The 27429-nt window shown below is 42.2% G+C and overlaps 3 protein-coding genes across 5 annotated transcripts; 1 reads left to right on the plus strand and 2 right to left on the minus strand.

Annotated features, from left to right (window-relative positions):
• Window positions 1-131: 131 nt before the first annotated feature.
• On the minus strand, window positions 132-1178 carry LOC112219408 (protein FAM136A). 2 transcript variants are annotated; one of them, XM_024380630.2, is made up of 3 exons: window positions 882-1178; window positions 552-692; window positions 132-445 (listed from the first exon to the last, which is right to left on the minus strand). In XM_024380630.2, exons 1-3 carry the CDS (start codon window positions 966-968, stop codon window positions 257-259), a joined length of 417 nt encoding a protein of 138 aa, XP_024236398.1. In that variant the 5' UTR covers window positions 969-1178; the 3' UTR covers window positions 132-256. The 2 variants fall into 2 exon arrangements, with proteins under 2 accessions (XP_024236398.1, XP_024236399.1); XM_024380631.2 differs by having other exon boundaries at window positions 552-731.
• Window positions 1179-1183: 5 nt separating this feature from the next.
• Window positions 1184-6586, plus strand: pcyox1 (prenylcysteine oxidase 1). 2 transcript variants are annotated; one of them, XM_024380629.2, is made up of 7 exons: window positions 1184-1437; window positions 1777-1921; window positions 2170-2376; window positions 2489-2663; window positions 2785-2996; window positions 3340-3477; window positions 4620-6586. In XM_024380629.2, exons 2-7 carry the CDS (start codon window positions 1807-1809, stop codon window positions 5288-5290), a joined length of 1518 nt encoding a protein of 505 aa, XP_024236397.1. In that variant the 5' UTR covers window positions 1184-1437; window positions 1777-1806; the 3' UTR covers window positions 5291-6586. The 2 variants fall into 2 exon arrangements, with proteins under 2 accessions (XP_024236397.1, XP_024236396.1); XM_024380628.2 differs by having other exon boundaries at window positions 1185-1437; window positions 3325-3477.
• Window positions 6587-13653: 7067 nt separating this feature from the next.
• On the minus strand, window positions 13654-26744 carry slc20a1b (solute carrier family 20 member 1b). The gene is made up of 11 exons (XM_024380624.2): window positions 26475-26744; window positions 24041-24730; window positions 23747-23887; window positions 23494-23579; window positions 23093-23189; window positions 18446-18565; window positions 16976-17221; window positions 16300-16837; window positions 15952-16137; window positions 15743-15827; window positions 13654-15494 (listed from the first exon to the last, which is right to left on the minus strand). Exons 2-11 carry the CDS (start codon window positions 24399-24401, stop codon window positions 15339-15341), a joined length of 2016 nt encoding a protein of 671 aa, XP_024236392.1. The 5' UTR covers window positions 24402-24730; window positions 26475-26744; the 3' UTR covers window positions 13654-15338.
• Window positions 26745-27429: the final 685 nt, after the last annotated feature.

The raw sequence follows: 27429 nt of genomic DNA on the forward strand, positions 1-27429 counted from the left end.
CTTTCCCTCACTGAGGTATTGGATCTGCCATTTCAGTGTTTTGCCTAGGATTTTTTCTAGCAGTTAGTGTGGAGAGGGGGGTTATGGGGTCTTCCTTGGGCATACATCTATGCATTATTATACAAATGCATATAGGGGAAACACTGCATTTCCAATTGTTTAGACTTCCTTGCTGTTATTACAGTCAGAACTTTATGAACCCCTTTGTCACTGTAGCCCAAGATGTCTCGTGCATCTGCAGTACGCTCTCCCCTTCTCACTGTGGAATAGAGTTCAGGTTCTCTTTGAGTCTGTGTGTCATGCTTGGGATCAGGTTGACATGGTCGTCTACGCAGCTGCCCACACAGTTCTCCATCAGGGCCCTCGCGGCTGGCTCCTTGGCTCCAGAGTCCAACAGGTCCTTGGCCTTGTCATTGCAGTGCATGGTGCACCTGGTCAGCCGGTCCTGGGCATGGGGAGTCAGAAAAATAATCACAATCAAGTTACACATTCTCTGTATCGGCTGTCTCAAGATATTCAAGTTGTTATCAACTAAAACAAAAAATACTCACCTGAAATTTCTCCAGTTCATTGGTCACTAGTCCTTGGGCCTGAGCCAGAGGGGTGTGGCAGCGTTCAATACAATTGTGCACCTGTGACATGGAGTCTACGGAGCGCTCGCAGCACTCTGCACTGCACTTGAACATGAGACCCTTGGTACATTATGCACAAGAAAGATTTGAACTGGGCACCTGATAAGCCCAAGTGTTGACAATTACAAGTTGCAAATGATGTACGCATGGAGAAAGAGAGGGTGATTTGTAGATAATGCACTGCACAATATACTGGATTATATTGGATGTATTGAACATAGCTGAAATTGCATTTACATGACCACTTACTTGCATCTTGCGAATGTGGTACCGTTCTAAACTTTGAACCATATCCTCTATGGTTTTCAGTACACGAGCTTGATGTGCCTCTGCCATCTCAAATGTTGCTCTCAGTAGTGACTATTTCAACTGAACTGTTAGAAGATAACGTTTAGCTACGATGCACAGCTGAATAACAGCCACACCAATTACATACAGTGTGTTATTGCAAGATTAGAAGCCTTGTTACATTACTGTTTCAACATAAGGTCACCTCTGTGAATGCATGCTTCTTCGTTCTAATATAAACAACGTCACATCCACTCCAGCTTCCGGAATTAGCTTGGTAATTTCCGGTTCCCAATATGGTATCGACGTGACCGAAGTCTCTGCTTTGAAGTCCAAACTTTAAATTTACAACACTGTGCGGGATCTACATTTGTTTCTCAGCGAATTATTTGCCCACATTACGAGTTAGATAAGTAAATAGCTTGCTTCGTTTTAAAAATCATTTGTAAACTCGTAGCTAGTAAAACTTGATTGTGAACTCCTTGAGAAGTCTTCACCTCTACTGACATTTGAAATGGTGAGCAGTGTACACTTATCAGTTATCAGACCTTTTTAATTGTCTGATTTTAGCCAAATAACTAAGAGGGTTGATATCAAACAGTAAAAAACAAATGCCAATCACAATGAAAGACTGCTCCTCAAAAGATCAAGTGTGCTGCTCTTTGATCCAGAGAGATTAACACACTGATAGTACACATGTCACCACCAACAGCAGTCTGCTGTCTGACCTTGATTGACCCAGCAATTCACACAATCATATTAAAGTGACATGTTTCTGACTACTGATCAGGTGTGAATGTGTAGCCTATGTTATTTTTGTCATTGAAAATTGTATTTTTTTTTTATCTCTACTCAGATAACCTTTCTTGGAAGGAATTGAATACCCATGATGATTTCAAGGACCATGTCAATCAGGGCACTCCTGTTCTTGGGGCTCTTTCAAGCTGGACAGAGGAGTCTAGCCTCAGCTCCAGAAGTCAAAGATCCACCCAAGAGGATAGGTAAACCAATCTTAGTCCAGACTCCACATTCCATTGTCAATGGCACCCAGTGTTGTGTGGCTACGCAGTAGTACATCAGTTCTGCATAGGAGTGTTCACAAATCTCCATGAATTTAGTTATATTGGCCCAGAGAGCATTTCTATTTCACATTACACATATTTACATGACACACATGCTTTCACTTATGAATTGTTCATTTTACTCCCCTTGGACTTCTAATGACATTGCGGTTTTATTCTATGAACAGCTGTGGTTGGAGCGGGCATCGGTGGCACAGCAACAGCTTACTTCCTGAGACAGGAGTTTGGGGCAGCGGTGAAGATCGATGTGTTTGAGCCAGGCACTGTGGGGGGGCGACTGGCCACCCACAACATGGGGGACTATGAGTACGAGACGGGGGGCGCAGTTATCCACCCTCTAAATCTGCACATGAAGCACTTCCTTGAAAGACTAGGTGAGACATGTTGGCTTGTGAGATATACACTTGCTTGTTCCTGAAAGAGTGCAGTACACATGCACAGACAGTCTAATGACACACATCTTTATTTCTCCCCTGTTTCTCTTAGGCCTTTCCCAGAGGCGAGATGTCCCTGGAAAAATGGCCATCTTCAATGGGAAAGAGCTCATCTTTGAAGAGAGTGACTGGTTTATTGTGAACTTCCTGCGCCTGCTTTGGCGGTACGGGTTCAACTTCCTGCGGATGCAGATGTGGGTGGAAAGTGTTCTTGATAAGTTCATGAGGTGAGACTTTAGTTTCTGCTACCTGTCTATTTACAACTCAGCAGTCAAAATATTTGAAAGTCATTAATGAGAGAAGAGTGCTAATTGTAGGTATGTGATGTTTCGGTTCTTGTTTTTCCAGAATCTACCAGTACCAGCAGTTTGGCTACTCCTTCACCAGTGTGGAGAAGCTCCTGCATGCAATGGGTGGTGATGATTTCCTCACACTAGCCAATCAGACACTGGAGGAGGCCATGTTGGGGGAGGGCTTTTCTCAGAGCTTCCTCAACGACGTTGTGGCACCTGTCACCCGTGTGAACTATGGCCAAAGTGTCCGCATCAATGGATTTGTGGGTAGGTTTTTAGGTAACAAAAAGAAATGCACACCAAAGTGGCCTGATAAGTGGTTCTGAGTGCTCTTATGTGGCCATCCAATCAAATGGTTTTTTTATCTTGAAAACATAAGGAAACTGGCTTCCCAGGTTGCGCAGTGGTCTAGGGCACTGCATCGCAGCGCTAGCTGTGCCACCAGAGACTCTGGGTTCGCGCTCAGGCTCCGATAGTAACTAATAATAATTGGATACTACGAAATTGGGGAGAAAAAGGGGCAAAAAAAAAAAAAAGAAAACATAAGGAAACTGAACCAATCCTTGTGAAATGTGTGGTGTGATGATGTCTCCAGGGGCGGTGTCTCTAGCAGGGGCAGACCCAGGCCTGTGGGCAGTGGACGGAGGTAATAAGAAGGTGTGCTCAGGACTCCTGTACCACAGCAAGGCCGAGCTCATCCCAGCACGAGTCACCGCTATCGCTGTCAAGTTGCGACCATCTAAAGCAGGTACATGCTCTCTGGGCCAATATAACTAAAGTGAGCTCAATAAAAGACCATAGCTTTCACCTGGATTCACTTGGTCAGTCTATGTCATGGAAAGAGCAGTATGATCCCTTATTGATGTCACGTGTTAAATCCACATTCAGAGGGTGAATAGGCAAGACAAAATATTTAAATGCCTTTGAACGGGGTATGGTAGTAGGTGCCAGGTGCACCGGTTTCAAGAACTGCAACTCTGCTGGGTTTTTCACACCCAACAGTTTCCCTTGTATCGAGAATGGTCCACCACCCAAAGGACATCCAGCCAACTTGTCACAACTGTGGGAAGCATTGGAGTCAACTTGGGTCAGCACCCCTGTGGAATGCTTTGTACACCTTGTAGAGTCCATGCCCTGATAAATAGAGGCTGTTTTGAGGGCAAAGGGGGGTGCAATTGTGTGTGTGTGTGTATATATACACACAAATGCCTTAAGTGACTACCAACAGGTACTTAGTACATAAATCTGAAAGTTATATGAAATCTGTTCTGTAGCTGCTACGGGTCTACTCAAATCAAATGTTATTTGTCACGTGTCGAATACAACCGGTGTAGACCTTACAGTGGAATGCTTACTTACAAGTCCTTAACATACAATCCCGTTTTAAGAAAAAGTACGTGTTAAGTAAAAAAGAGGCTATATACAGGGGGTACCGGTACAGAGTCAATGTGCGCTGCCACCAGTTAGTCCAGGTAATTGAGGTAATATGTACATGTAGGTAGAGTTAAAGTGACTGTGCATAGATAATAAACAGAGAGTAGCAGCAGTGTAAAAGAAGAGGGGGGGGCAATGCAAATAGTCTGGGTAGCCATTTGGTTAGATGTTCAGGGGTCTTATGGCTTGGGGGTAGAAGCTGTTAAGAAGCCTTTTGGACCTAGACTTGGTGCTCCGGTACTGCTTGCCATGCGGTAGCAGAGAGAACAGTCTATGACTAGGGTGGCTGGGGTCTTTGACACTACCCTCTGTAGTGCCTTGCGGTCGGAGGCCGCCGAGCAGTTGCCATACCAGGCAGTGATGCAACCAGGATGCTCTCGATGGTGCAGCTGTAGAACTTTTTGAGGATCTGAGGACCCATGCCAAATCTTTTCAGTCTCTCTTTCCTGTTCACAGGTATCACAGCCAGTCTTTATGAGGTAAACTATGTTGGGGACTCTGGCTCCGCCCATTCCCTGTATGACATAGTGATTGTGGCCACACCTCTCCATCAGGGAAAGTCTGACATCACCTTTGCAGGCTTCTCCCCGCCCATCCCCTCCCAATACCCTGGGCGTTACCACCAGACTGTCACCACCCTGGTCCATGGCCTCCTCAATGTGTCCTACCTGGGGACCTCTGAGAAGCCCTCTACCTTCAGTGTGTCAGACGTTCTCACCACAGACACCAAGGGCTCCATCATCAACAGCCTGAGCTCTATTGACCCTGTTCACATCCCACCAAGCTACTCACGCCCGCCAGCCAGCGAGAGCAAGGTGTGGAAGGTGTTCTCTCCTCAGCCTCTGTCCCAGGAGCAGCTCCGGGTCATGTTCCTATCATGGGACTCCACCTCAGAAACTAAGTGGCTGGCGTACCCCGCTTATAATCCACCTCACCGTAGGACCCCTCCGTTCATCCTCCATGAGCGCCTGTACTACCTGAACGCTGTGGAGTGGGCAGCCAGCGCCATGGAGATGAGCGCCATCTCAGCCAGGAACCTGGCACTGTTGGCACATCACCGCTGGAACTCTCAGGTGGGCAGAGTCGACCAGGAGGACCTCCACACACGTCTGAGAGGAGAGCTTTGAAAAGGGAGGGAGGGACAACAGAGGTGGAGAAAAGTAATAATATAAAGCAATAATATCAGTCAGAGATATTTCACACTAAAACACTCCTGCTTACGTGAACAGTAGTATTGGGTGTTCTGCCCAATTTATGAAGCTATATCCATTGACCCACTATATTGATATATTTTGATTTGAAAAATTCTACTGAAATAATATCAACTGCAACATTAGCACATCATTTTCATCAGATATTCTTATACTGTGCTGAATAGAATGATCACTGTGACAATAGCAAGCTATGCTATACTGCAGGGTAAAAGTACAAGTATTGTTTAATACATGCATACATTGGGTTTTCACATATATAGCTGCACTAGATGGTGTTGCTAACATTCTGCGTTTCTAAATGTGTCAAAAACATCTGGATAATGTACCCTGTGGCTCCTCTAGACCCATGTATGTCTTCATGCTGCGTCTCAAGCTCTCTACCTCTGGCGTAGTGTTGAAAAGGTTGTAAAGCAAATTGGTTGGTGAAAATGTAAGTGGTTGTGCAATTGAATAGTTCTTGCAAGGAAAATTGGCCAACAGAGTTTTTGGTGTTATACAATTATGAATACACCCCTATTCGCACTGATCATTTGATGTCATTTGAAAATGTACTGTAGTCTATTTACATATTTCTAAATTGTGCCTTTTTTAAAAATTACTAAGCAATGGTTTTTATATCTGGGAATCCTCCTTTCTACTTTCAGAAAATATTTAGTCTCTGTTTTTGGTATGTTTATGGCATCTATGTGATGAGCAAATTGTGCCATGAAACTAGTCTTCCATTGTGACCAAAGTGAAATATAAGAACACAAAGTACATCTATTTTACTGTGAGTGACAAGTATCCTTCATAAAATATTGTCTTCTATTCTGGGAGGTTAATTTCATGTGTCTCTGTAATTTGTCTAGAATGACTCTGAAAATAATCGTTGTTGGTTTAGCCTTTCTAACAGACTTTTTGAGGTTTTTAGGGTTTCTGTGCATTTGATAATGTGTTAGATACTGTACAACCATAGAAAATGGTGCACTTTGATATATAGAATAATATGACTAATATTACAGCAAAATTCTCATACGTTTAAACATTAACTATATTGATTGAAGAGGGACAGTATTTTGAAATCAGCTGATTTGACTCCCAAATGTTGGCACAGAAATGCAAGCTTTTGTAATCACATTTGAAATCAGTTTGTAATTGCAATGTGTTTTATGCTCTATTTGACATGGTCTTCTATGGATTTCCAGGAAAAATTAAATGACTTCAATCTTGTTTTGTCCATTTTCTTATATATTGTTTTGTAAATAGGAGACTTGAAATCAATGTTTACATTTAGAATAAAGAGAGAACACATTGAAGTGATGAATGTCATCTTTAATTAAACAATACATGCTCTGCCAGGCCCCAAAGGTGCAACTAGCCACATGTTATTCAACAAACTGGACATTGAAAGCCCAAACCACATTTTCTTATTTGCAGATAACGACATTTGCCCTGTGCTGTGGAGTAGTTCCACTACATGTAGTTCAATTAGTAATTTAACTACATTCTGCATTAGCTTGGCAGTAGTTAACTAAATTAAAATCAACGTAGTGTTTTTGGTAGTAGAACTACTTCAACTACCCATTAAATCTAAGTCAACACACGCTCACTCTGGTTGTCACACTGATCTCATTGCATTGTTAACATTGACTCCAGAGTGATGTGTTCTTGAAGTCATGTTTCATAATGTTGTATTATATGACATTAAAGATTTAAGATCTCATTTTTCATGAGGTAGTTTTGATGTAGTGAAATACTTTTTTAAAAGTAACAATTTCTCAAGGGTAGCTTTACCTTCCAGTGTGAAGTAATTGGTAGCCTTGTAAACTATGTTTTGAAAGTTGCTTTATATTTTGAAATTGGTCACTAAAAGTAAACATGACATTGCTACATAACAAAACTATTGAAAAAAGGTACAGTAGCAATGATATTGTGAGAGATTATTGAGGGGTTCAAATGTCATACAGATGTCATTCACTGTTCCCAAACAAATTAGAATTAAAACAGAATGCTCTGTACCAAAAAATGATATCAGGTCTGTGCACAATGGATGAATTGTGTCTCTGAGGTGGTCTGTACCCCACATCAGAACACAGTGTCAATGATACACAATAAAAATATATATTTTTATTCCAGAAAGGAAATTGTTTGCTTTTGACAACATGGACAGACCGTCCTACAAACACCCTCCCCTTCCAATCACACACCAGCACCCCAAATAAAGGGGCATCTGACAGAGGAGCTGACAATGGGTGGCATTCACACCCTGAATAATGACACGTCTGTTGTGTTGTGGCCGGGATATGCCACCCAGATGCCCACAGGTAGGGAGGGACAATGGTACCACAGCCGCCTGTCCATGCAAAGCATGTGATGAGAGAGACAGTATAAAAGGGCCACTGGCCCACAAAAAAACAATACCCAATTTGGACTGACCCTATAACACCTACTATAACCAACCACGGAGCCAAGATGAGAGTCGAGGTGCCCATATTCCTCTTTCTGGCCGCAACAGGATTCCATACTGGTATGATAATTGTGTGGTTTATATTCTTAATTTCATAACATGTCCAATATATGTGTTTAAATATCCCTCAGTTGTGTCATTTGATGAAGCATTGTACTGAGATGAATGCTGTTTCATGTTGTATTATGCAATGGTAATGTAAATAAGGCCTAAATAAGGCCTATAAATAAGCCTATTTTTATGTGATTGGGTTTCTATTGAATCCTTACATTTGATGGATAACATGGTATATAATCACATATAATTTGTGTTGGATAATATAATAATATAATATTCAAATGTGATAAAAAATTGCTTTCTGACATCCCCAGCTCTCACTGCATCCCTGGAATCGGCAGAAAAAAACACATTTGCAGAGGATGGTGAGGAAGCCCATTATGGATGATGACAATGAGGATGATAATGATGAGGATGTTGAGTGCATTCCTGTCAACTCATATAGGTTTTTGACTTTTTCCAGTGGGGCTGGAGCAGCTAAGTGACCTGCAAAGGAGAGGTACAATGATCCATATCTCAAAGAGAAAGGAGCTTCTGCTCCATGCAGAGCAACTGCCTTATCGTTAACAACTGAAATTAATTTGACTATACTTCTCTCTCTGCATTAAGCAAAAATAATTTCCCTGCATTTCTCTGTCCTCAGATCCTGAGGAGTTCGAAGCAGCGCAAATGAATGGTAAGACAGTGACACAGGCAATGATTTAAGTCTATGACCTGTCTGAAATTGCCTCGCCATATAATTTGTATTCATTTGAATTAATACGATGAAGGAACAATCATTTCCATATTTCCTTCCATCTACAGAGGATGCACATAGTGCAGATGTATGCTACTTGGGTAAGGGAATCCTACCCTTCTAAAAACAAATAAGGGGACATCAGAGCCATTATCTGTCTTTTTGTGCATTTGGCCTATTGATTGTGAAATAGTACGATTTGACCTCTTGTTTTCTTTTAACAAATGTTATTTTTCATATGTCTACTGTAGAGCCTGTTCAAGATGAAAATACTGGTAAGCACTGTAGTCTGCTGTATGCATATGCATACTTATTAATCAACCATATTTCTATTTTTCTATTTTATTTTTCATCTTTAACTCTGCATTGTTGGAAAAGGACCCGCAAGCATTTCACTGTTAGTCTACACCTGTTGTTTGCGAAGCATGTGACAGATAAAATTTGATTTACCATACGATTTTGTAAATGTGTGCCGTGTCATAATTTATTTAATTTAAAAAAAATTACAGAGCAGAATTCCACTCAGGAGGAGGACATGGGTAAGAGCATGTGGCACATGTTATTACAAAACTCACAGGAAAAAAAATAGTTATTGATGGGCATGTGGTTTTTGCTTAGTTTGTTCAGATGACATAACTTTACTCCTGTCGTTTTCCAGCAGACAGAGACAGAAACGTTGATGCAGACCATGAGGGTAAGGAAGGGTTGAATGCATGGTGTTCAAAGACACACCTGTAGATTATAAAAATTCTATATTTCAGATTCATGTAGGTATATGTATAAGCCTAACTCTCCCGTTTTCCAACAGAGTCCGAGTCTGATGAGGATGTAGATGGCGAGTATTTACCTCTTAATCTTTAACAAAATACATTACATGACCAAAAGTATGTGGACACCTGCTTGTCGAACATCTCATTCCAAAATCATGGGCATTAATATGGAGTTGGTCCCCCCTTTGCTGCTATAACAGCCTCCTCTCTTCTGGGAAAGCTTTCCACTAGATGTTGGAACATTGCTGCGGGGACTTGCTTCCATTCAGCCACAAGAGCATTAGAGAGGTTGGGCACTGATGTTGGGCGATTAGGCCTGGCTCGCAGTCTACTTTCCAATTCATCACCAAAGGTGTTCGATGGGGTTGAGGTCAGGGCTCTGTGCAGGCCAGTCAAGTTCTTCCACACCGATCTCGACAAACCATTTTTGTATGGACCTCGCTTTGTGCACGGGGCATTGTCATGCTGAAACAGGAAAGGGATTTCTCCAAACTGTTGTAGCAAAGTTGGAAGCACAAAATTGTCTAGAATGTCATTGAATGTTGTAGTGTTAAGATTTCCCTTTAATGGAACTAAGGGGCCTAGCCTGCCCCGAACCATGAAAAACAGCCCCAGACCATTATTCCTCCTCCATCAAACTATACAGTTGGCACTATACATTCGGACAGATAGCGTTCTCCTGGCATCCGCCAAACCCAGATTTGTCAGTCGGACTGCCAGATTGTGAAGCGTGAGAAGGCATTTCCACTGCTCCAGAGTCCAATGACAGCGAGCTTGACACCATTCCAGCCGAAGCTTGGCATTGCACATGGTGATCTTAGTCTTATGTGCGGCTACTCGGCCATGGAAACCCAGTTCATGAAGCTCCCGCTCAGTCAGATACTGACTGAACAGTTATTGTGCTGACGTTGCTTCCAGAGGCAGTTTGGAACTCGGCAGTGAGTGTTGCAACCGAGGACAGACGATTTTTGCGCTGTACCCACTTCAGCAGTCCCGTTCTGTGAGGCTGTGTGGCCTACCACTTCGCGGCTGAGCCATTGTTGCTCCTAGACGTATCCACTTCACAATAACAGAACTTACGGTTGACCGGGGCCTCTCTAGCAGGGCAGAGAATTTTACAAACTGACTTGTTGGAAAGGTGGTATCCTATGACGCTGCCACGTTGAAAATCACTGAGCGCGGCAGTAAGGCCATTCTCCTGCCAGTGTTTGTTTATGGAGATTGCATGGCTGTGTGCTCATTTTAACACCTTTCAGCATTGGGTGTGGTTGAAATAGCCGAATCCACTAATTTGATGGGGTGTCTACATACTTTTATATATAGTGCCTTCGGGAAAGTAGTCAGACCCCTTTACTTTTTCTGAATGTGAATAAATCATTTTTTCCCCACATCAATCTACACACAATACATCATAATAACGAAGCAAAAACATCACAATATTACATTTACATAAGTATTCACACCCTTTACTCAGTACTTTGTTGAAGCACTTTTGGCAGCGATTACAGCCTTGATTCTTCTTGGGTATGACGGTTCAAACATAGCACATCTGTATTTGGGGAGTTTCTCCCATTAGTCTCTGCAGATCCTCTCAAGCTCTGTCAGGTTGGATGGGGAGCGTTGCTGCAGTTATTTTCAGGTCACTCCAGAGCTGTTCGATCGGGTTCAATTCCGGACTCTGGCTGGGCCACTCAAGGACATTCAGAGACTTGTCCCGAAGCCACTGCTGCATTATCTTGGCGGTGTGCTTAGGGTCGTTGTCCTGTTGGAAGGTGAACCTTCGCCCCAGTCTGAGGTCCTGAGCGCTCTGGAGCAGGTTTTCATCAAGGATCTCTCTGTACTTTGCTCTGTTCATCTTTGTATTTATCCTGACTAGTCTCCAAGTCCCTGCCGCTGAAAAACATCCCTACAGCATGATGCTGCCACCACCATGCTTCCCCGTAGGGATGGTGCCACGTTTCCTCCAGCTCTAGGAAGAGTCTTGGTGGTTCCAAACTTATTTTTATTTGGTACCCTTCCCCAGATCTGTGCCTCAACACAATCCTGTCTCGGCGTTCTACGGACAATTCTTTCGATCTCATGGCTTGGTTTTTGCTCTAACATGCACTGTTAACTGTGGGATCTTATATAGACAGGTGTGTGCCTTTTTAAACCATGTTCAATCAATTGAATTTACCACCGGTGGACTCCAATCAAGTTGTTGAAACATCTCAAGGATGATCAATGGAAACAGGATGCACCTGAGCTCAATTTCGAAGCTCATAGCAAAGGGTCTGAATACTTATGTAAATAAGGTATTTTTATTTTTTTTACATTATGGGGTATTGTGTGTAGATTGCTAAGGATTTAATTTTTTATTTCATCAATTTTTAGAATAAGACGGTAATGTAACAAAATGTGGAAAAAGTCAAGGGGTCTGAATACTTTCCAAAGGCACTGTATATAGTGTGTCATGTAAAAACACATTTACCCTCATAACCTTGGGTTATAACTTTGGATTACCTTTTTCCTCACAGGTATGAGTCTCATGTTTTCTCAAGTTACTCAGAGAAGATGATTATATCCAAAAAAACAAAATATCCACAACACATTTGAAACCAATACTAGCCAATCACTCACTGGTAGTACATTTTGTGTTAAAAATACGATTTTAAAGTCTTCTGTCCCTTCCTAGAATACCTTGAAGCCGACGTTGAAGCCAATGAAATGGGCAATTTAGGTAGGATATGACCGATATCTACTTGTGAGTACATGTCATAGTTTGAACAACTGACAATGGTTTTTTGAGACAAAGGTGTTCATTTCCTAATTTGACCCCTCTAGTATCCATGTTCCATTAAAATGTGTGTGTGCCTGCATGTGTTTGCTCTAGCTGTTGAATATTTCCACTCATAAAATGTGAGGATGCTGGGGTTTAACTTGATTCAGAAAAGACTGTGTCCCAAGTGGGATGAAATAGACGGGTAAGGAATGAGGGTTCATCGGTTTACCCTCTAGTTACCCTCTACATTTCCGTCTGGTGAAACTGAAATCTTACAACACACAGTAAGCACAAATTTACCACAGTTGTATAATAGCATCCTGGCAGTGAAAACATGTTTTTATTACACTCATGCAAACAAGTAATGACATCTTTGTTGTCCTAAAAACTGTGCTTTGTAGTGAGCACATCATCATATGTTGAATAATAGTTAACAAGCTACTTTTGCAAAAAGACAGTGAAAAAAGTGAACTATGCCAGCCAGTCTGAGTCACTGTAAAAAATATAAACGTTTTACACCGGTTGTCAAGCATTCTTTATATGTTCAAGATTTCCTCTCTGTGAGTTCATGGGGAAAACCACTTTTATTAGTAGCCTCATGACCAAAACACTCCATGGAGAGACTGTCCTAGAACGAGTCACAAAATAAACTAGTTGAATTAGTTAAACTACAAGTGCTAGGTTTTACTGCACAACTTCTAGGACATTGAAAGTAGAAGCGACATTTGTTTGTTTGAATATTGGCCCCCTTGCTTTTAGACTTTCTAGGACAGAAATCCAGGGCACTCTAAGACACCTATCCCCAGATGCTCATCTGTGCTTGATTAGTTCTGCATCATCTGCTGTGTCCTGGGTTATTTATGGACCAGAGATGCACCGTTCCTTTCCTAGCCTGTATGAGTCAACGAAGGCACATTTTGGACAAAATATAGGACCAAGGTCATTGTCTGCATGTTCAGTCCATCTTAGGCTTTGGGTCTTGATCCCTGAAAATAAAATGGTTATGTATTGTAATCATTTACAACTAGTTTCTCGATCATGGGGTTACCCTTTACATTCACTTTACTGGGCATAAAAGGAGCACAAATGTTCTGTATCAATGACTTTTCACTGCTTCGGTGCTAGAATGATTCAGGTCAGGAGACGATGGGGGTTGGTTGATGAGTCATACACGTGGCTCTGAGACTCCTGGGGGAGTAGGACACGTGTGTGATGGTCAGATAACCTAAAGGAAGCAATTCTCACTCTCTGTATCACAGCTGAGGTAGAGTGAGCCTTGCAGGAGGCATCATGTGAGGAGGCGGAGCCTGCAGACCCATTACAGAACCCGAGGAACACTGCAGCGGAACAGTTTACTGTCAATAAAGAGAAACATCTTAACATTCTATTACACTGCTGTGTGACTATCTTTATGCAATAGGTCTTTATTTGAAATGTCATGGTTTATGAGAAGTGAGTCTTTCAAAGCACATTACAACTTAAATACAGATAGAAAATACAAGGTAATAGCTTTCAATTTGTATTTATTTTCCTTTGTCCAGTCTGAGTACTGTCTGTGCTTAACAAACCAGTCTTTTCTTTGGTGCCTAAAAAACCCCATCTATCTATGCAACGCTCAGTGGCATCATAGCACGCCCCCCCCTAACAGAGCCTCTGGTCAAGGTCCCCACACCAGGTTTAGGGTAGCAACCTGCCACACTTATCTCATCAACCAGATATAAAAACATTTAGCTGAGAGGGCGTGGCAAGAGTAACCCGATGTGTATGCAAGTGTACATTCCACAGAGCATGAGTACAGGGAAGTAAAAATTCTGACGTTAAATTGCTAAACAAATAGACTACAGAAGGCTTGAGCAGAACTAACACATTGCACCATCTAGTTTGATGCAATCAAGTTTAACAGGAAATATATGGTCTTTTCATTTGAGTGTTTCCCCTCACCAACATTCCACCAGCAAATTTGTTCAGGTAACCTCATGTTCAGAGGTCCGCTATCACCATGAATAATGCCAAAGCTGACTCAGAATATATACTGATGTATGGTACTAGATTGGTTTGAACAATGCCTTTAAAACAATTGTATTTCAAATAACTAGCCATGTGAAAGTGTGACTGTTTCAGACCACAAAACATTACTTAGAAAAATGTGCCATTTTCCCAAAGAATAAATTATCATTTGTCCCACCAGCCAGTGTGGTAAGAGCTAGGTGAGGTCAGGTCCCGTAACACCTGCTATGTGCTCAAAGAGCATATGTAAGTAGGGGAACAAAGGAGTCTACTCAGTCTGGTTTCATGTTGAGCACATTTCAGTTAAATTAGGTAGTCTGACACAAAGCAATCTATTGCATTAGAATAAATGCTGGGCCAATGACTGACTTAAAAAAAATAGAGGAAAATCTGAGGGACCATTGTAACAAGTTGAGACAATCAGCTCAGAGGGGCTTGCGCATCGTTTCTTGTACTTCTACAGGCTAGGGTACTGTTGAATGGCTGAATGACAGTCAAACTCTGTTCGATCAGGAAAGGGCGAGGGGAAAACAAGCACACCTGCACATGAGGAAAACCAATTCCACACACAATTCTTAAAACTTAGTGACAAAAAGACACGCAAACACATTTGACAATGGCATGTAAAGGTGGAGAACACCCAATAACTTCACTTTCAACCTAAAAATACTGCTTATTCTAGGTTACTTTTAATATGTAGGTCAGAAGATCTTTCAATAAAGGCAAATACTGCATTGTAATTGTGTCATACGAACTTGTAAAATAAGATTTTTTTTTAAAGAACAGGAACATGGTAGTATGTACATAATTACACAATAAAACAAATGGAAGTAGTGGAGAATCAAAAAATGCTTTGATTAGTTATTTACAAGATCATAAGCATTGAAAAGCAAAAAAAATACAGCCAAGTCGGAAAAAATTAATGTCCCATTGGAAGTAATCTGGCGGAACCAACAACCATCACTTAAGGTTGAGAATGACGCAGCCAAAAACCACAGGCCAATATCACAACATCCTTTTTTCCATTAACATTTCTTCTTTATGTATTTCTACCTTCGGGTATGTTGGTTAGGGGCATATAATTGCCTTCCAACCCCTTCTCCTTTTCACTCCCCCTCTCCCCTGGTGCGAGTGGGCGCTTGTTCTTTCTCCTCCCCTGTTGTGGGGTGCAGGAAGCCCTGGGCTTACAGGATAACATAGAAGAAGAGGGCCATGATGGCAGCGCTGATCAGACCAGAGATGGGCACAGTCACAAACCAGGCCATGAAGATGTTCCGGAACAGACGCCAGTCCACACCCTTCCTGGAGCGCAGCCAGCCAACCGCTACCACAGAGCCAACCTGGCAACACACACGATTGACCTTTGTTAAACACTTATGAACCATGGCGCATTAAGACATGGACAACACTCCCCCTAACAGTAGCTGACTGGATTCTGTTTTTATCTTGCTTTTCAGTGTTTTAAAGTGGAAATTAAAACCAGTTTGAACTGCCAAAAAAGAAGACATCCTGTTTACGGCTCCCTGCCTTCCACATTACCCAGCCCTCCTCCCCGTCAGACCACCGTGTCCAAGGCTGAACAGCTTACCTTGCAGTGGGTGGTAGAGACAGGCAGGCCAATGTTGGAGGCAACCACAACGGTCAGGGCTGAGGCAAGTTCAATGCTGAAACCACTGCAAGGAAAAGAAATCCAGAATTGAGTGAACGGTTGGTTGTCTGTCCAAGTCTCAGGTCTGTGGGGAATGTTGTTGTAAAGGTGCCATTTGACTGACTTGGATTTGTCAGTCTGGTTCATACCTGGAGGGAGTGATTGGGGTGAGGTCCTTTCCCATGGTCTGGATAACCCTGCGACCCCACACCCAGAGCCCGAGGCAGATGCCAACTCCTCCGTACAAAAGCAGCCAGATGGGTGTAGGGGCACTGGAGTTCACAGAACCACTATTGTACACCAGCCACAGCGCTACCAATGGACCAATGGCATTGCTGCAGGAGAAGAGACTAGGTTACGCAAATACAAACCAAGTACAAAAACTTCCTCTACATGAACATACAAGCAGCAACCAAACTACTAGTCCAAAAACACTTAAACAGCAATAAAATGACTATTAATCTTGACAAATCATCCAAGATGGAACATCTCCCTACCTGACATCGTTGCCCCCGTGGGCGAAGGAGCCAAAGCAGGCTGTGAGGATCTGGAGGAACCTGAAGAGCTCTGAGACCTCTGGGCGGTCATGGTCATGGCCATCCTCTTCCAGAGAGCTGCGGCTGCTGCCAGCATCCTCCTCTCCCATCTCCAGAGTCACCTCTGCCTCCCCCAGGCCCTCAGGAGCCCCGTGCTCAGCCACAGCGTTGCAGTAGCTGGTGTAGCTGTCCATGCGTACACGCTTCTTCTCTGTACCTTTGTCCTCGCTGGCGTGGAACTCGCCCTCTTTGGGCCGAAAGTCCCCGTGCATGCCGATAATGGCCATGGTGTAGGAGGTGTAGCTGTTGTTGCGGCGAATGGGTCTGTCGCCTGCCTCGCCCATGCAGTCGCCCACCTTGGCAAGGTGGAGCTTGTGTAACAGGTCTTTGTAGAGTCCGGAGTCCTTGTGCACCGTGTGGTACTGGCTGTAACCATTACTGGGGATGTGGGCCGGGCCGTTGCTGAACTGCACATCCTTGCTGAACTGCACTTTTGGGACTGATTAAAAATAGACTTTAAAGTAAGCAATAGTGTAGTCAGTCATGGATTACCATTAGTATTTACAGAATATTTATCCCATTTTCTAACTTTTCCCAACCCATTTATCAAGGCAGCCAGAACCTCCCCATGACTCACCATTGCCGGTCTCAGACTCCTTGCCTTCCTTGTCGCAATCATCAGAATCTCCAATGCCAAAGGTGACCCTGCGCTCCTCTTGGGGAGGCTGGGAGAGGGTGTCTGGGTCAGCGTGGGAGGCAGGGGAGGGGGGTGAAGGGGGCTCCTCAGGGACAGGCTTCAGGATGGTACAGGGTACAGGCCCCTCCCTCAGTTCCCTCTTTTCCATCAGGGGGCTCTCAGAGGGGCTGGAAGACTTGATTTTTCCTGGAGGAGGAAGAGTGGCGTTAGACTGCCTGGGCTTGAGACCAAACACGAATACGGTACAGTGAGGAAACATGCACATTTGGTTCGTATACACCTCAACATTTAAGCTGAGAAAAAAGAAAAGCATTTACTATAGGGGTAAACGCATTCAAATTTGAGAGAGACAAAATGTTCATAAGAGCAGGTAAAAAGGGCCAATGACTGTACTAATTTTAGCATATTTACATTGTGCCATCGACTAAAACCTTTACATGTAGGCCTATGTAGAGAAGATCTGAAAGTGGATGTATCCTGTATGACTTTTGGTTTGCAGTTTCAGATACTCAATGCAAACATATGTCCACCTCGTGAGTCCTAAGAACGGTCTGGTCTGCTATCTAGCCAGTTGACCTGATTGCGTCATCCAAACTAGTTAGGACAGGAGTCGAGGCGGCAGCAGTTTGTTTTCGACTTGAGCCACGTCAGTAGTCACCTGCAGTCTTAACCCTGTGACTCAGTGCCAACTTCACGTCAATACTTTAAGTCAACCCATGGCTAATCTCGTTGAGGTAAAGGCCAATGAGTGGATCACTATGAACCAATTAAGCGCCTCTATTTAGTAGAATAGGACCCTACCAGACAGATCTATCACGGATATTTCAGCTGTACATCAGCCGCAAATGTATTAACCTTTCACAAGACCCACCATTGGCCCCATAGTGAAGTTAAGATAAAAATACAGACAATATAAAATCTAACTTTTCATTTTTGTACCCATTCAAAGGGAGGCTATTTAAGAAAAGGGTTAACTTTTTCATCCTGGATTTCAGACCATGTGATGAGACTCCTTTTCACTATTAATAGACAGGTCTACTTTTGACCAGCACAATTATCACACTGCATTTTAAGCTCAATGCAGATTGGTTTTAAAAAGATCCGACTTGAGTACTTCCAAGACAAGCCAGAACACAGAATTAGTGTAAAACAACATATCTGCAGCCCTGAATCCATTTGCTGGATTAAAACCTTGGCATGAATGGTTGAAGCCACAGACACATGCAGTATTAATCCCTATGACACTTTCCGTGCCCAAATGTAAGGCAGCACTTTAACAGCACCCAAGCAAACATATTTTCCAGGTAAGACCGTGAAAGGAGTACTTCAAATTCTCTAATCAAATAAAACCATAAATTAGCAGCTTTGTAAGAGGTGTGCCAAACTTAAGGGGAAAGAAAATGTACTTACGTTCAATCTTCTTCTTGAGGCGTGGGCAGACTATAAACCAGACCAACAGGGCGGTCAGCACACCACAGGCCAAAGAGATGAGCAGTGTGCCCCACCATGGGATCTTGTCAAATCCAAGCACTGGAGTAACCAAGCAGTGACAGACAGGAGAAAGAGAGGAAAGATGGTTTTGAAAAGAAAGGTAGCTTCTGCTGCATTGTTAAAGGTTTATAGTAAGTCTTCAGACTAATATTTTATCTGGACCTGGCTCCTCATCTATAGTTGGTAGAATTACAGTAGCCCATTCCTATTATAAATATTCACATTAAAAAACATTTTTAAATTATACAATATCAACCGTAACAGTAAAGAATGATTCAATAGGCCAACAAATTAACATATTGAATACAGAGAAAAACATTTTAAAAAGAGGGTGAAATGCTAGAACGCTCCTTTGGACATCCATGGTTATCTACTCATTGCACATAGTCATATTTCCAGGGAAAATATCGCCAAAAAACACACACCTTCACCACTAGCTACAAGAATGGGCCACAGCAAGTGGCACATGTTCCAGTTAAATATGGCACGGTAGCGTGCCAATAGATCTGAACAGTTACACAATGCTGTGGGTGAGGAGCATGTGAATGACGAGGGATGTCGCATTCACATGCTCCTCTCACAGAGAGTGCCTTAAAAAAGGTTAGGAGAGGACTTAAACAGAAGGAAGCCTAAGTGTTCGCAGTAGCATAACAGACATCTGTGCCAAGACTGCGAGCGATAGTGTTTGTGGGGGTGCCAACGCGGTCTTGTGCATGCTGCTGAAGGGGAAAGGACCACGACAGGTGGTGGTGGTGGTGGGGGGCAGCAAACGACGTGTTGGAGAGTCAGCAACATAGACAGAGTAAATAACAAAAGAGTCACTCTAAAATTAAAGCTACATGTTTGCGGTTACCTTGACCGCGCATTAATAAAAATTAACTATGCTGGGATGCGAAAAACTAAAGGAAATGGAAGGCCAGGGCCCTGAGATAACGGTGTCTCATCGTGGTGTTCATTGAAGGGCAGAGTCCATCATACTCTTTCCTGTGTAGTCTACTGACTCATCCTCACATGCTGCAGCACTAGCCTGCAGGCCGTGCCACATGAGCAATGAGTATTTAGTTACGCAACAAACTCACCCCCTCCAGGAGGGGAGAGGCAGAGGAGAGGAAATGGGAAGGGGGTGTTAGAATGTTTTTCTTCTAAGAACAGCGGAGGCTTCTTCCATTAGACTAGTCTAGAATGACTCAGTGACCGTGGGACAGCCCAAAACAGGTATGGCCAGTAGACATTTGTGTGGGGTAGGAGGGAGTGGCTGGTGCCAAATTAACAGGGGGCAAAAATATGTCCCTGAAAGAGGAGAATGGAGTCTGTATTATTCAGTATGTGCTGAGGGACATTTGTCGACAGTACGTGTTGATGACCTATAGTAGATTACATTTCCAGAGATTTTTTTTTATAATAGGCAAAAAAACTAGCAACGGGCCAGTCGTAATAGACACACCCACAAAATATGGGCAAGTCTACACCACTCCATCCAGTGGGATGAATAATGGAGGTCTCAGGAAGTGGAAGTTAACTGCTGTGTTCCAAACCCCTCCCTTCTAAACCTTTGCATCCCGTGGCCTACATTACACAATAATATGGTTAGTCGTTTTTCCCCCAAGAGCATTTCAGCCCCAGCACTCATGACCGTTAATTGTATAGTTGGGATGGGTGGCTTTGGCCAATTATCCTCTTTATGGTCCCAGTTCGTGTCACTCCTACCACTAGTAGAATAAACAATGTTGATAAACTAAAAAGTAACCAGAATAAAAAAAGTCAAAGCACAACTTTTCCTAACTGTATGAACATAAAAGTAGGCTACTCAAACTATTTCAGTTGCATTTAGCATTGCTTGCCTATCAGAATCTATCATTTTCTAAAATCAGTCATTTGAAGGGCCATATACCACAGAAATATATAAACCAATCTCTCAATTGCCGTTTACTCCGATAATGAACTGGTGTCCGCTTATTAAGCACCACCAAAAAGTTTAATCTGTGTAAACAGGCAATGTGCATTATCAAGATGTACCATTCAGACATTTAGAGACTGTCGTATTTCTGGCATGCAGTGTATACTGAGTCACAGTTCAGTTTATTAAACCCATTCTTCTCAGCTGCTCCACTGTGATCAGTCATCTCCATTTTCCCAATTGTTTAGTGTAACCTAAGCAACCAAGCCACCCACTGTTTGTTTTCCAAAGGGTAACCGAAGCAGAAAATTAGCCTTCTAGCTAAAGCATATTGAAATGTAGGGACAAGGGATGTGTCCACTGTTTGAAAGTGAATAGTTTGTAGTGAAGGCCAGGCAGGTTATCCAAGTGAGTGAAGAAATATATTTCATTCTCTAACTAGAGGGGACCAGTATTTGCTTGTTGGTTCTACAAATCAAACGTAGGCTAAATGTTGACATGCTCATAAAATGGTGACGGCCCTTTCCTCTGTCAGCAAAGCATTCTATAGTACAGCTTCCTAATGACTAAATACAGCTGTGCTAAAATAACTTGGGTGATTTACAAGGTGTGGAACACCAAGGACTCTTCTATAAATTATCCACTCTTGACCTCAATTCTCAGGCCTGAGATGCATTCATTTTTTTCACCCATTCCAACTGAGCTCTCTGACACTAAGATTGGCTATATTGTGTATAGGAACGCGCTTGCGGGATTGCCTGAGTGCTTTCACACCACCATGTTAAACCAAAATAAACAGAGTTCTAAAACAGGAAACAAAATGTACAGTTCCCTGTCTTGGCCACCTTCCTCTTCACCCATTGAGTTTAAATGGAGTTGTATTAGACTAGCAGATCAGTCACCACTATACTACTGTTACACAACTCCGGAGCCAAATACAGCCAAAGAAAGGTGACCTAATCCATTACTTATCCTGTGATTTCTGTGGTTCAAAAGATTCTCACAAGAGGACAGTTGAAATGTGTTCTGAAATAGTACAACCCATTTGGATACAATGCACCTGAATGAATTGTGAAAAAAAGGGAAGTGGGGAAGGGGCTAATCATGGACTCATCTTGTTTTGAATTCTTAATCCAGGTGCTTATAACATGAGTGAGTGACTAACCGACCAAGTGGCTAAAGATCAGGATTAGCCTCGTAATAAGCCAGCTCCAGTTACAGGCAGTGGCCAGAGTCTAAAAGTGTGCCAGTATGTGTAAAGATACGTCCTCCTCAGCGCGTGTGTAAATACAGTAGGCCTACATGTCATTATGTAATATCTGGTTCTCCAATGAATCACTCCCTGAGCTCTTCTCAGTTGTGTGGGAATATATTGAGCAGGATTCCTGGAATGCAATCTCTGTATGGAACTTCATGTGAGGTACCCCAGAGTAAAAGGTCCCCATGTACAGTACACTCACATGTAGGTGTGACTGACAACAGTACATTATGTGAGTGCATGTGGTCTCCTCTGAGTGGGTGTGCAGATGTGCGTATATACACATCAAGCCATACTCTGGCCTGTAGCCTTCATTTAATGGCCCAGGCCAGTTGAATTCTTGAACTGTTCGGTCCTGTAGGTAGAAGAAAACAAGGAGCAAAAGTTGCTCATTTAATTAGAGTTTCAAAGCTAAAAACTGAACAATATAACAGACCTTAATATTCACAGTGCTCTCAATTAGGGGCCTATGAAATCAATTTCTTCCAGGTTTCTGCTCCCAGAAAGCACACTTTTTAATAGAAAAAACTAAATTGGATGTTCTAAGTCCACACCAATGCTTAAACCACATCAGTAAACTACTTGGTGTCTGAGAAAGGAAAGAAATAGCTAAGAAAGGTGGGTGTAATTACCCTTTAATGCAAATGTGCACCAGCTAGAGACCGTTGTTTTGTTAGCAGTGTTTCTATAGCACTCGTGATTGCAGAGTTTACAAAACAAATAGCCAAAGGATTGATGCAAGTAATCATGATTTCATTCTGCTATGTAGGCATATGCTACATTGTAGCTAACATTTAATTGTGAGTTTTGGGGAATGTCTTGCCATCTACCAACAGACAGATATCATTAGCATTGTCGCTAACCGCTACACAAAGTATAGACCAGACATACAACACGACAACAGGGGCATTTTTGCTGTTTCAGAAAGTCACAGGAAAATACAAAATCACTGTTGCATTTTGTTTCTCTTTTGATTAATACACACATACTTTATATTTTTTAAAGGTCTGGAGTCTGTCCGAAACGCAGATTTTATATGGCCCTACTCAACAAGACTACTGACGGAGGCAAAGGACACACAGTTGCAGAGTTAACAACCTCTTTACTTCCACTTTTCCTCCTCTGTGTGGGAAAGGGACATACACTGTTGTCAAGAATAAAGAGAAATCCTATTTCCAGCTCCCTGTTGTGAAGTGCTCCTCTCTGTAATTTAATTATGTCATGATGACATATACATTCAAGAAAAGACCCAAAACACAACAGGTTAAAATAACAGGCCTTCTCCGAGAACAGTAAGCAGTCCGTTTCAGTCTTGAAAAAAGTGTAGGTATCCGACTGGCTAAGGGAGCAGATTATTTTAGGCTGTAGGCAGGCATGCATGGTGAAGGTAGACTGGGACAACGATACTCACTTGGAGCTCCAGTGAAGATGATGGAGAATAGGTTGATCATCATTGTGACAGCATAGAAGACAGGCAGGGCCTTCAGACCATTGGGCACCGGGTCTTTCTACATAGGGACAAACAGAAATCAAAAACACCATGCTCCCCATTGTACTGTCAGCTTACATTTGATGGCAGAATAGAAGGTGTGTCAGTACATTTTATCTAACATAATGGCCTGTGAGATTACACTGCGAATATTACCCCTGTCCAAAGAACAAGGAGTGTCTTTATTTGTTTAATATAATGACCTTGTTATGATGTCTGGGACATCATATATGGTCTGGCACAGACTACAACCATTTCCAACAAGAAGCTTCCTACAATTTAAGAACATCTAGATTTAGATAGAAGCAGATTTGTCAGCTTACCTTATGCAAGATGAACATACGAACAAAGTAGAAAAGGACACCTGACATGATGCCAGACAGAAGGGGGGAGAGAAACCAGGAGGCAACTGTGGAGATTACAAAAATTAGCATTGCATAGTGCTCTCAGGAACATCAGACACTTGCATTACTCGTACAAAGTTGTCTGAATAAAAACATTGCACATAATAGAAGCTGTTAATTTTCCTACGGGGATCACAAAGTAAGCCGTGGTCAACGGAAGCTGCTGACTCACCAATCCGAAGGAGTTCCAGCCACCTGACCCCTTGTTGACCTTTGGCCACCAGAGAGAAGCCAATGGTAGCACCAACAATGCAGTGGGTCCCTGAGATGGGCAGCTTGAGAAAAGAGGCCACCAATTGCCATACAGCAGAACCTAAGAAGCAGCATAAAAGCAAACTTGAACATTTAAACAGTTCCAGCTCCATTTCAACATTACATCATAGTACAACCATACACAAGATGTCCAAATTGAAATAAATAATTTTCTTACCTACAAAATGGTATTATAATAATTTGTTTCACTCACCAAACATGGCACTGACAGAGCCAGCCATAAGCATGTGTTCGGAGCCATTGTACATGTCCACGTCAATGATGCCCTTGCGGATGGTCTCGCTGACCTTGGCTCCCAGAAGCACAGATCCAACGGTCTCAAAGATAGTGGCCAGGATGCAGGCCTGCCGCAAGGTGACCACTCCAGAGCCCACTGCCGTGCCAAACGAGTTGGCCACGTCATTGGCCCCCACAGAGAAGGCTAGGATGAAGGCGATGATAAAGCCAACTATGAGAAGCCACATGTAGTCTGTCAGTGGTTCACCAGTGACCTGGGCCGTGATCCCTAGTGTGGTGCCCACCAGGGTAAGGGTGGCAAGAGTTGTCGAAACCATTGTGCGTTATTGATTACTCTAAAGATTGATGTCACGATAAGGGAATGTATATCAAAAATAAATGTGATATTTGCTAGCAGAAAAATTAAATGAGTTATTAATGTGTGTATACCCTAACCCTCAAGGTTGTGGGTTAACCGAACCTACTGAGAGTAGCCTATGTGCTGTCCCTGATTGAACAACAATAAATTAATGGTGAGGTAAAGTGTGAAGTATTGCTATACTGTAATTTTACTAGCTTTGTTAGGGTTTATTTGGCTTTGGGCAATCATACAGACTGAACAGACACACATTGTTCAACAGTCACTGTAGGTGAATGACAGAACATCCTGAAAGAGAAGAGGGAGAAATGTCTAAATTAAGTAAACATCCCTTCTTCCAACTTCACAAAGCAAGAACAGTGTACCTCAGTTCATTAATTGATATACAATCTTAAAATCAGAGACCAGCTGCAGGTAAATATATGATGGTCAAATCCTACCACAGCAACTAGGGTTCCACTAACCCGAAAAAAAAACACACATGGTTAACCATTTTGCAACACTACTCAAAACAGCAGTAGTAGCAATAGCAAACCTGGAGCCTGACCATATCCACTTCTATTAAAATTAAAGTGTGGCCAGGTCATTCAATAAGAATTTCAGTGAACAAAAAAAAAGAAAAACACCTTTTAACGCCAAAACATTGCTCGCTACTTAGCAAAATGAGCTGGTGAGCTAATATGTGTGCATTTGAGGCAACGTCGTTCCCAGGATGTTTCATGCAATGACTGAATGGGTACCGCTCTAGATACAGTCTGTCTTGCCTGAAGACAATGCAATAAGGAAGCCATTTTGGGGGGGATGTCGCAGGATGAGACTAACCAAAGGCAGCTAGACAACATAACAGAAATTGACAATGTACTCTTTGCCAACGTAGCAGAGAAATGTATACATGACAATGCAACATAACACATCTAACGTTAGATAGCCAAGAATTCGCAACTCCACAATGACCGATGGAGTTGACTTCGGAGGCGGTGAGTTTTGGCGGAGTGTAGGCTACCTCCGACTACATCCGAGTCGGTATCAGTCGATACTTGCAGTAAAACATATCCATTATTTAATACGTAACTTTAACTTGTACCCCTGGGTCTAGCGGAGTTATTTTCTTTGGGTTCTGCAATCCGTAGTTTGATAACTTTGTGACCTTATAAATTGCGCCGTACGATGACTGGGCTGTCCATTCTGCGTTAAATAACGCCGGCTCCTTTAGCCGAGGTCGTGTAAAATTGTAGATTTTAAAATATATATTTTTTTTAAAATACGGATTGCAGCACCCAACGAATAATATTGCAACTACACAGGACAAACATAGGTAGTGAGCTACACGTTAGTAATGCAATAATTTACATACAGGCCGGCCTAAAGTATCGACTGACACCGACTCAAATTATAGTCAGAGGTAGGCTAAAGTTACACTCGGTCAAAAAACGAATCGCCTCCGCACTCAACATCGGGTATCGTGAAGTTCATAACTATTGCCTAGACATTTAACATGGGTAACAACGTTAGTTATCTAAAGTTGGTAATATGTTAAAACTGCAGAGACATCTAATTCTAACTACGACGCACAGAGCACGTGTCAGAATTCATTCAATCGTGACTCGCACCGCAACATGACCGGCAATGTCGAATGTTCGTAACCACCTCACCTTAGCGAGCAGTCGTCTACCTAACTAGGTTTACCAATGTAATAGTCAATACCCGCCATATAAGCTATACTAGAAAGCTAAGTTTAGCTATCTATTGTTAGCGACGCTTCGTTATTATAAATGAATGACAATTAACCTAAGTATAGCTCGGTAGCTGACTTTATAATCCTTACGATGTAACGTTACAATCAATGTGAAGGAACTCTTTTTTTGTTAATATTAGCTAGTATCATCATGATTGAACAAACGTTTGCTAGCGTTAGCAGGCAAGCTATTTACAAAAATATCAGTCACAGTAACGTAATCAACGTTACGAAAACTTTAATTAGTTACCAATTAAAACCGCACTATTTTAAAAAATAATGACAAGTTTAACTTACCACACGTTAGTTGTCAATGTTGAAGAAGACTAGGACATGTTCAGCCCGCGCATAACTTGCTCAGTAGCGCGCGCGGGATCAGGAAACGAACAATCACGGAAAACGACTGGTTTGAATTTTAAAATATTTATATAACTAAATTTTTAAAAATGTATATTAACGTACGCTTGCCGTTTAGTCTGTTATATTCCTGTAAAAACAGAGTTTGACTGCGTCAAGAGCCGTTATAGCCGCATTTATACATTTCGGGTGCTAGTCTTTATGGAGCATCAGAGGGTGGCGCTTTGGTAACACCCATCGTCATGCCCAGCCCCATCCTGAAAACCTGTCAATCATCGACCTACACTGTAACCTCATGATTCATTGATGAAAAGTGTTCTGTTGTGTGGCTCTTAATAAAAAAAATGTAAACTAGGCAAGTCAGTTAAGAACAAATTCTTATTTACAATGACGGCCTTCAAATCAAATCAAATTTTATTTGTCACATACACATAGTTAGCAGATGTTAATGCTTGTGCTTCTAGTTCCGACAATGCAGTAATAACCAACAAGTAATCTAACTATCAATTCCAAAACTACTGTCTTATACACACAAGTGTAAGGGGATAAAGAATATGTACATAAAGATATATGAATGAGTGATGGTACAGAGCGGCATAGGCAAGATACAGTAGATGGTATCAAGTACAGTATATACATATGAGATGAGTTTGTAAACAAAGTGGCATAGTTAAAGTTGCTAGTGATACATGTATTACATAAAGATGCAGTAGATGATATAGAGTACAGTATATACGTATACATATGAGATGAATAATGTAGGGTATGTAAACATTATATTAGGTAGCATTGTTTAAAGTGGCTAGTGATATATTTTACATCATTTCCCATCAATTCCCATTATTAAAGTGGCTGGAGTTGAGTCAGTGTGTTGGCAGCAGCCACTCAATGTTAG

This window comes from Oncorhynchus tshawytscha, linkage group LG20 (genome assembly GCF_018296145.1).
Source record: "Oncorhynchus tshawytscha isolate Ot180627B linkage group LG20, Otsh_v2.0, whole genome shotgun sequence".
Classification (NCBI taxonomy): Eukaryota; Metazoa; Chordata; class Actinopteri; order Salmoniformes; family Salmonidae; genus Oncorhynchus; species Oncorhynchus tshawytscha.